The 9,325-nt window shown below is 35.7% G+C and overlaps 1 protein-coding gene and 1 long non-coding RNA gene across 2 annotated transcripts; both read left to right on the top strand.

Annotated features, from left to right (window-relative positions):
* The first annotated feature begins 776 nt into the window (after window positions 1-776).
* On the top strand, window positions 777-4,049 carry LOC108234168. Its single transcript, XM_037980332.1, has 6 exons — window positions 777-952; window positions 1,047-1,124; window positions 1,281-1,365; window positions 3,186-3,373; window positions 3,470-3,547; window positions 3,707-4,049. The coding sequence occupies exons 1-6, from the start codon at window positions 866-868 to the stop codon at window positions 3,809-3,811; spliced, it is 621 nt and encodes a 206-aa protein (XP_037836260.1). The 5' UTR covers window positions 777-865; the 3' UTR covers window positions 3,812-4,049.
* A 3,372-nt stretch (window positions 4,050-7,421) lies between these two features.
* On the top strand, window positions 7,422-8,173 carry LOC112450407. Its single transcript, XR_003039020.2, has 3 exons — window positions 7,422-7,549; window positions 7,656-7,719; window positions 7,866-8,173. It is a non-coding gene; the product is annotated as an uncharacterized LOC112450407 (long non-coding RNA).
* Window positions 8,174-9,325: the final 1,152 nt, after the last annotated feature.

The following is a 9,325-nucleotide window of genomic DNA, read 5'->3' on the forward strand; positions in this document are numbered from 1 at the left end:
CTAAACACAGTGTTAACAAGAAATAAAACAGAATAACAGAAAGATGAAACAATAAACCTAATACAAAAGATTAAACTATAGGATTTTCTCAAATTACTTTTATTTTTAGAACTGAAAATAATTACATCGTTGGGTTGTAAAAAAAACAAACAAACAATGGAGGTAAACACTTTTGCAATCCACTGTACAACTGAAAACTGAAAGCTCTGCCTCCCATTCAACCTGCAAAAAATTCTATAAACCACAAGTAAACCTGCAGGTCAGGTGCATATCTGCCACAAATTAAAAATTAAGTCATGCCGCATTTTGACATGCATTTGAAATTCGTTTTTTTATTACTGATCAGGATTTGATCAGTAATAAAAAAAAAAAATGAAACCTGCCAACCTTCTGCAACAGTGGCTCAGACTTAAAAAAGAAAAGGACATCTTTCACCACTCAGTCTTACTTCATGAAGTTTCATCCTCCATCAGTGCAACAAAACAATAGAACAAATGAAACAAAAGAGTGGAAATAGAATGGTTGGATAACAACATTTTAAAAACTAATGAACTCAAATCATACAAAGATCAAGTATTTTAAACATATGTGTGTGTGAAAGACTTTTTCTCTCAAACCTGGACAAAAAGGAAGAAAAAAAACATTTAAAGATACTGAATTTCACCTCAGTTGGACACTCCCATTCTCACCATCATGCAGAGGAAAATGACAAGTTGAGTCACTTCAGGTGTTTTGCAATGAGGTGACAGTTGTCCAAATGAGTATAAATATATCTGCACTTTTCACACGTTCAGTCATTGGACTGGAGAACATAAAGAGCTCAAAACTTTCATCGAGATCATAGTACATTGCCATCTTTACCAGAATGAAGAGCTTCAGTGTTGCAGTCGCAGTGGCCGTCGTGCTCACAATCATCTGTCTGCAGGAGACCTCTGCCGCCGCACTCGTTGAGGTAACAACTTCATCTAAACTCATATTTAGATTTTTTTTTTACTTGGTCTGAATTTTAAGATGATATTCCTCAATGGGCATGTATTGTCTGATAGAACCAGGAGATGACAGATGCAGTGAATCCGGACATTTCAATTCCTGTATATTACGACATACCTGAAGATTCATGGAAGGTAAGTTTAGTTCACTGAAAAAGTTTAATCTATTACCATGACTCATTTGTAATATAAGCTAAAAGATTTCTCCTCTGAACTGCTCTGGTATTCTGAAATGAAGGGAAAATCGATAAATTAAAAACTTAAAAATGAACATCTTCATGTTCTACTCAGATGCCATATGACAAACTGAGGCGCCGCTGTCGTTTCTGCTGTGGCTGCTGCCCCGGGATGAGAGGCTGCGGACTTTGCTGCAGATTCTGAGAAGGACGAGACCATCCCGGAGTTCACAAAACAGCAACAATCTTCTATTGCTTTCTACCTTTTAAAAATAACCATTTTTCACCCAATGATGGGTAGAAATATGTAAGCTGTTGATGTCATGTTGCAGCTAATGTTCTGGCTTTATTTTCTCCAAACTCTTTGCTAAACATTTACAAACACTCTAATGTATCATCACAGTTGTATTCACTTTGATTTCAATTTTCAATAAATGCTTCTGTTCAATAAATGTAGTACAACTCCTGTTTATTTGTGCTGGGATGCTTTCCTCTCTACTCTTCTGAAAAAATTCAGGGCATAATCACGCCCTGATATACAGATGTGAATTTTGTAAAATAAAGATAAACTCACTGAGGTCACTGAAATAACTTGGAAGTAAAAATAATTTTAGAAAAATACAAAAAAATCAATAAATGAAATCCAGTCACTGTTTTTAAATTTTGGTTCACCAGAATTTTGTGTAGTTTTAAATTTTATTTAATTTTTTAAAATAAAAAAAAGAATACTGGCCTCAACAGAAAGGATGGTACTTTTATCTCAGTATTTTGTTGCCCAGCCTTTAATGGCAATTACTGCAATCAAGCGATTTCATTACCTCTCTCTGAGACTTCTGCACCTGTCCACATATTTTTTAACCCACTCCTTGTAAGCAAACTGCTCCATCTATCTCTGGTTTAAAGGGTTCCTTCTCCAGATGTTTCAGCTCAGCAGGATTTAGATCAGGGCTCAGAAGGCCACATACGAACAGTCCAATGTTTGGTTCTGAGCCATTCTTGGTGTTTTTATCCTGTTAGAAAACCCTTGATCGGCAACTGAGTCCAAAATGTTTTGATAGTCGTGAGATTTCCTTGTATACTAAACAGATACAAGACACTCTTGGTCAGATTCAGCAAAGCAGAACAGAACCAAGTCTCCTGCATGTTTCACTTTAGGTACAGGATTCCTCCCTTTGCATGTTTTGTTTTTCAGGTTTATGAACATAGAACTGATAGGACTTGATATCAAAAAGCTTCAGTTTTGTCTGATCTGTCCAAAGGACATTCTCCCACAAGCTTTGTGGCTTGTCAATAAGCTCTCTTTGCAGGGAGAGATGGAGAGGGAAACCACAGATTGTGGAAATGACCAAAAATGCTACAAAAGCTGCACCTGTTAAAATAATTTACTATAAATGTGAGAATATATGCAGATTTAAACAATACCACGTATTGAAATTTAACAATCAATTTGGGTCTGGAAAAGGCTTCATTTGGCTCCAGATCCAAATCATACTCTGCCATTTTGGGCCCCAAATAGCAGAAGTATCTGCCACAAAAAAAAGTAATGATAATAAAATAAAATAAAATAACGAAAAGTGGTACAAGATTTTGACTTGTATGATTAACCACAAGAAATTCTCAGTACCTGACTCACCTTCTGCCCCAGTGACTCCAATTTTAGGACAAGTACTTGAGTGGCTCAGAATATATTAGATTTTTCAACCTTAAAGTTTCCCCTTCCGCCCATTCCATCAAATTTGAGGTGGAAACTGGAAATCCCCATGTCCATTTATTTTTATGATAACTTTGTTCAAGGAAAGAAAATGATATGCAAGATACAGACAAAATTTCAATGTTATTGGATTGTGATATACTTGACATTCTAAATCAGACAGGAAACAAAAGTCATTGATTGAAATTACCCTGAATAAGGTCCATTCATTGATTTTATTCTTTGGATATTCCTTACTCCTACTTCCAGCATCACACTGTGGGATATCCCAAGTTGATTCACCACATAATGTTTGTAATGACGCAACAGCTGCCAAAGTCAGTATAAAAACCAGAACCTTCAGCATCTTCAGCCATCAAACAGGGGAAGATCATCAGAATCCCAACTTCAGCCTCTCCAAGTCTCCAAAGATGAACAGCTTCACTGTTGCAGTTGCAGTTGCCGTCATGCTGACATCTATCTGTCTGCAGGAGAGCTCTGCTGTCCCACTCACTGAGGTAACAGCTTCATCTGAACTCCTGTTGGAAAGTTACAGTCTTTCAAAATGCTAAGATGTTGTTCTTAAATAGGCTAAACTGTCATATGTGTCATAGGAGCATGAGCTGGTGGAGGCAATGACTGACGACAGTCCAGTTGCTGCACATGAGGAGATCCCAGAGGAATCCTGGAATGTTAGTTTAGTTCCCTGGATCAGTATATGTTTCATTTGTTTCATTTTTAACATAAATTGAATGTTTTTTACTGTTAAGTGACTTGACGCTGTGAAAATAAACAGGAGAAAAAGGTAAATGATCAGACTGTAATGAACATCTGTCTCTTGTCCCACTCAGATGCCGTATGAGGCAATGGAGATGCGCCGCCGTCGCCGCCGATGCCGTTTCTGCTGTGGCTGCTGCCCCAACATGGTTGGTTGTGGTACCTGCTGCAAATTCTGACACATCCTGCACCAGTCTGGAAATACTTCAACCACTGCAAACAAATAATTTATTTAGCTGTTTTCACAAAGCAATTTAGTCATTCTAGATGTACAGTTACCTGGAAATGTCTGAATTGTTGTACTGAATAGTATCCCATAGTAGCTTCATGTTCTGACTGCATCGTCCAATTTCTGGTAAAACTTTGCAGAGTCTCCACTGTACAATCTAAATAAAATTGAATCGTATCAATCTTTAATGAGTCTAGTTGTTTGTATAAGAAATGAACATGAGTGAAATATGTTTTTGGCACACAAAGAGAAGAATCTGCATGATCTGATTGTATGACTAAAATAATTTGTCATCATTACAAACCATATCTCTATCTTTGAGCTTCTTTATGTTTGGAGTTGGTCATGTGCTCGAGCCTATCCTTCCCCTCACTGGACAACAGGTGCACTACAACCTGTTCAGACCATCCAGCCAATCACAGAGCCCACAGAGAGACAGACAGGACAACATTAACATGTCAAACAGCAACATAAAGTATGAAAACAATGATCAGAAATATTTTATTTATGTTAGCTTATAAAAAACATTGATGGTCTGTGGAAGGAGGGGGATGTTAGATTTAACAAATGTGGATTTTGTCCACTGCTAAATATTATGAACTAACAATTTGTCTTCATGACAAAAAGCAAAATGCTGTTTTACTGTGAGATTGGATTTATCATGAAGATAATGATTGTTGGTTTTCTAGACATATATTTGCATAAAATCTACATATGTCAGTAACAGTGGTGGGAATGTAATGATAAACAATAATTAATGTGTCAGAATTAAACAAAATCTTGACTATCATGGAAAAAATATAGGTTTAAATGTTTAGTGATCAACTGTGGGCTTTATGTTGTTGCAGTCTAATCAGTCTGTGTTGCAATAACTGAAATCCCCCGCTTGTCTCTCTGTTACTGAAAGGCTTATTGACCTGTGTGCTCAGAAAATACAGCAACTACCACTGTCAACACAATAAACACCAAGTCTACTGTATAATACTAGGAACCAAAAAGGCACATTGTTTCATCTTAATAATGAGCCTGGTAGCAGTTTGTGAGCTCATATTTAATCAGTAGATAGGTGCAGTTTTGTCACTCAGGGAAAATTAGGGACTGTACTAAAATAAAATTGTCTTCTATGTTTCATAATGGATTTTAGAAATTGATGGGTGAGCTTTAATCTAGTCTTTAGGAAACACTAAACCTGTTCATCTTTGGAGGTTGGGAGAGGTTGAAGTTTGTTTCCTGACGATCTTCTTCTCCCTTTTGATGGCTGAAGATGCAATATATCCTGGCTGTTGCCTAATGTTGGACATTGTGTATCTTCAACAACAGACGTAGCATTACTCCCTGTGTGATGCTGGGAATGTGAGTGGAAGAATGCCAAGAACATAAAAACGTTTTGTATTTTTAAACATTTCTCCATGTGTTTGTTCAGTCAAACAGAGGTTTAAATATAAGTTTAGGTTCCATTTTTACTGAAAAAAAGCCAATATTTTATTATTCACAGCAGTGTTTGTTGACAGTATCAGTGTGACTGTATTTTCTGAGCACACAGGTCAAAAGGTCTTCAGTAACACAGAGAAGTGGTGAATTTCATTTGTTGCAGCACTATTTGTTCAGACTGATGCAGTTACAACATGGAGTCCACAGAGAAAGTGATTCTTTTGTAATAACAGTCATGGTTTTGTTATACTCACATTGATTTTTGCCTGTCAACGAAATACAATGTTTGTTTGTGTGTTTTTGTTTGTTTTTTAGCAAAATACCTTATAAACCAGTGGATGAATTCTGTTGAAACGTTCAAAATGTAATCATTGTTGACATACATTTTGGTTGATTACGAATGCACTATTAATTGCTAAATTAAGCAAAGTCGTGACTCTAAAGATACATTGGTCTTTGTGAATACCAGTTATTTAGTTACCAGACTATATTAATATAAAATCATCTTTTGCTCATGTTTTATTATGTGTTTACTAAAATGAAAGCTGTCTCTATGAGACAATGAACTGTTCTCCTGTCTGTCTCTGTTAGCTCTGTGGTTGATTGGAAGACCTAATCAGGTTATAGTCCACCTGTTGCCTTGTGAGCGGAAATACAGGCTCCAGGGTGCCAAAAACTAAAAACATAAAGAAGCTGAAATGTAGATGTAAAGCTTATTGTCATGCATTCAGTTCATTTTTGTCATGCATACAGCTACTTCTCTGTGTGATTTTTCTGTGTTTATAAAATATAACCAGGCTCAAACTCAATCTCTGTCACCAGGCTCACAGAAATCCTACTCTGTAATTCAAATATCTGAATATTTGAATATATATATATATTTATATAACATATTTGAACCCATCAACTTTCCACTGTATTAAAAGTCTTATGTCTCTATGATCAAGAACCATCTCACTTTTGTCACAAGAATGAACTGTGATTAAAATCTAGAGCAGGGCGAGTCACTTCAGAGTGTTTCTACCAGCTGGTTTGTGATTCAGCATGTTTTGTTATTGAACAAGTTGATCATCAATGGATGTTTTGCACTGAAATGACAATTTATTCCCTAAAATGCATGTGTGGACATGTTTATTTTGTAGTTGCACATAAAATTCTCTGCAGGAGAGATGCCCTCTTGCTGTGAAGAAATTAACTTTTAACTTCTACTTTTACTTGAGTAGATTTTTACACAAGTATTTTTAGTTGTATTTGAATAAAGTTTTTAACAGAGTAACTGTAGTTTTACTTGAGTACATTATTTTAGCATTCATTTCACCTGTGATGTTCAAAAAATAAAGACTAGACTCATTATAGAATAATAATAATAAAGATTATTTAGAAGGTACATCAAAGTGTCTGCAGATATTTAGCAGAGTTTGGTCGATGCAGTCAGAACATCATTCAATAAACATCTTAGATATTTTTGAAAAACTGTACAAATAAAATGACTAAATTGCTTTAATTAAAACACTTGACAAAATGAGTATGGTTGAAACATTTCTAGGCTGGTTCAGGTCATGTGTCAAACAATACCAGGAAGCACATGATAATAAGTAGAGGAACCCCAAAATTTAATTAAACTTTAATTTTAAACAGTCTATTTTGTCATAGGAGCTGAACATTTGGTTTAATAAATGTGGACTTAGGCTCTAGTGAAAAGTATTGAAGCAATCCTTATCTTAAGTGTAACTAAATACAAACAGTTATTTTTTTGTTTATTAACATGACAATATAAATTGTCCTTGGAGACATAAAAACATTTTTGACTTTTTTTTATGTTTTTGCAATTAGATTAGATTGTGCACAAACTAAACATGGATCATTTAAAAAAAAATACATCTTTCAGTTAATTTGTCAGGAATGTAATAATAAATATTAATTAATGCATGAGTGTAAAAACATGACTGTTATTACAAAAGAATCAGTTTCTCTGTGGACTCCATGTTGTAACTATATCAGTCTGAACAAACAGTGTTGCAAGAAACGAAATTCACCACTTCTCTGTGTTACTGAGGACCTTTTGACCTGTGTGCTCAGAAAAAAACACAGTCACACTGATACTGTCAACTAACACTGCTGTGTATAATAAAACATTGACAAAATGTTTTTATGTTCTTGGAATTCTTCCACTCACATTCCCAGCATGACTCGGGGAGTAATGCTGCTTCTGTTGTTGACGATACACGATGTCCGACATGAGGCAACAGCTGCCTATGTGAGTAAAAAAGTCAGGATCTATTGCATCTTCAGCCGTCAAGCAAGAGAACAAGATTATCGGAATGTTAGGATGTTGTTTCTGAAGATGCTAATTTGTGTCTTAGGGACAGGAGCTGGTGGAAGAAATGAGTGATGAGCCCAGTCGCTGCAGATGAGGAGTCATGGAAGGTTAATTTGGTTTAGTAAATAAGATTTTATTTGCAATATAAGTGGAACAATTCTTACTGTTACGTGACTTGGTGCTGTGAAAGTGAATAAACAGGAGAAGATAAATCATCAAACTGCAATCAACACCTGTATCTTTTCCCTCTCAGACTCCATACGAGTCCATGCCGTTTCTGCTGTGGCTGCTGCCCCAACATGATTGGTTGCGGTACCTGATGCAAATTCTGACACATCCTGCACCAGTCTGGAAATGCGTCAACCACAGCAAAATAAATAATTTGTTCAAATGTTGTTGTAATTAAAGCAAAGTAATCTTTGTAACTGTAAAGTTACTTGGAAATATGTGAGCTGTTTTAATGAACTGTCATACTGTAGCTCATGTTCCGACTGCACTGTCAAATATCTGCAGACACACCAATGTATCATTAAAATAAACTTTTTTTCTTATTAATGTTAATAAGTCTTATTAGTTTTTATGTATGTGCTTGATGAACTAGAAGTATAATTTGCCACATAGGGGAAAAATATGCATGACTAAAGCTATTTGTATATCCTCACAATAGACTTTATATGTCACTTTGGGCTTCTTTGTGCTTGGGGTTGCGGGTGGGAAGTCTGTCCTTTCTTTGAAGGCAACAGGTGAACTTTAGGTCTTCCAGCCAATCACAGAGAGCATTAGCAGCTGATGAACAAACAGCAGCCCTTTTGCCAACTCTCTCCTCTTCACCCATCCAATCTTTCTCGCTTTCAAGTGCATTTGAAGCGTTTTTCGCATTCTTCTCTCTGTCAGTGTCCTCAGACTCAAATTGAAAAGACTTAATGGTAGATATTGTAGACTATCCGTTGATGAGGCTAGCACCGAAGACAGGAACACCCTTGGATCAATGCTATTGTTTGATTTTGACACTGTGGACATATTTTCCAGAGGCAAAGATTAAATGACTTCCTAGTAAAAGAGTCAGGGATTTAAAAAAGCTGCAAAAGATTGTTGTTCAAAATGTCAATACACGGATAACCTTAAAGCCCTCCGGCAATCTCCAAGTGCTTCAGTTTTAATAATACTGTAGGTATAATACTTTTACACTGACACATAAGTTATCCTTGTGTGGTTTTGTGCCTTTACCATTAGATTCCTGCAGTACTGTTTAAATCTTATTAGAAGCAAATGCTTGTCTTAAAAATCAAAAAATCAAAATAAAAAAAACAGCTGCCAAAAATCAATAGATACAGTTTTCTGAATCATTTGTTTTTGTCCAAAATTCAATTTACACCATATTTCTTTAAGGTAATGAATGTGCAAAAATGATGAAAAAAATCTTTTTTAAAAGTTGAAAACCCAATTCTGAGCTGTGAGGAGTCATGAGGTGGAGCTGGACACATAACTGTTGCTCAGTGGACATATTTTAACTCTGGCTCCAATTTGTGAAGTTTAAGTGAACGTTTGAAACTTCCTTTGTGGATTTCCTTGCGGGTCTCCCTTGCTTTCTGTCATTGTTTGACATATCATAAACTACTTGATCCAGTTTCAGCATTAACAAACATGGTCAAAGTTTAAATGAAATGAATAAAAAATAAAATAAAATAAACAAATGTGACAGTAACTTGGTGG

The sequence above is a fragment of the Kryptolebias marmoratus genome, linkage group LG16 (genome assembly GCF_001649575.2).
Source record: "Kryptolebias marmoratus isolate JLee-2015 linkage group LG16, ASM164957v2, whole genome shotgun sequence".
Classification (NCBI taxonomy): Eukaryota; Metazoa; Chordata; class Actinopteri; order Cyprinodontiformes; family Rivulidae; genus Kryptolebias; species Kryptolebias marmoratus.

What these genes read in the sequence shown, in the direction of transcription:
- LOC108234168 (XM_037980332.1), top strand. Translation starts at nt 866, where the DNA reads ATGAAGAGCTTCAGTGTTGCAGTCGCAGTGGCCGTCGTGCTCACAATC. An exon ending in TACCTGAAGATTCATGGAAG is followed by an intron (nt 1,125 to 1,280) that starts GTAAGTTTAGTT and finishes TGTTCTACTCAG; the next exon opens with ATGCCATATGACAAACTGAG. An exon ending in CTGCTGTCCCACTCACTGAG is followed by an intron (nt 3,374 to 3,469) that starts GTAACAGCTTCA and finishes TATGTGTCATAG; the next exon opens with GAGCATGAGCTGGTGGAGGC.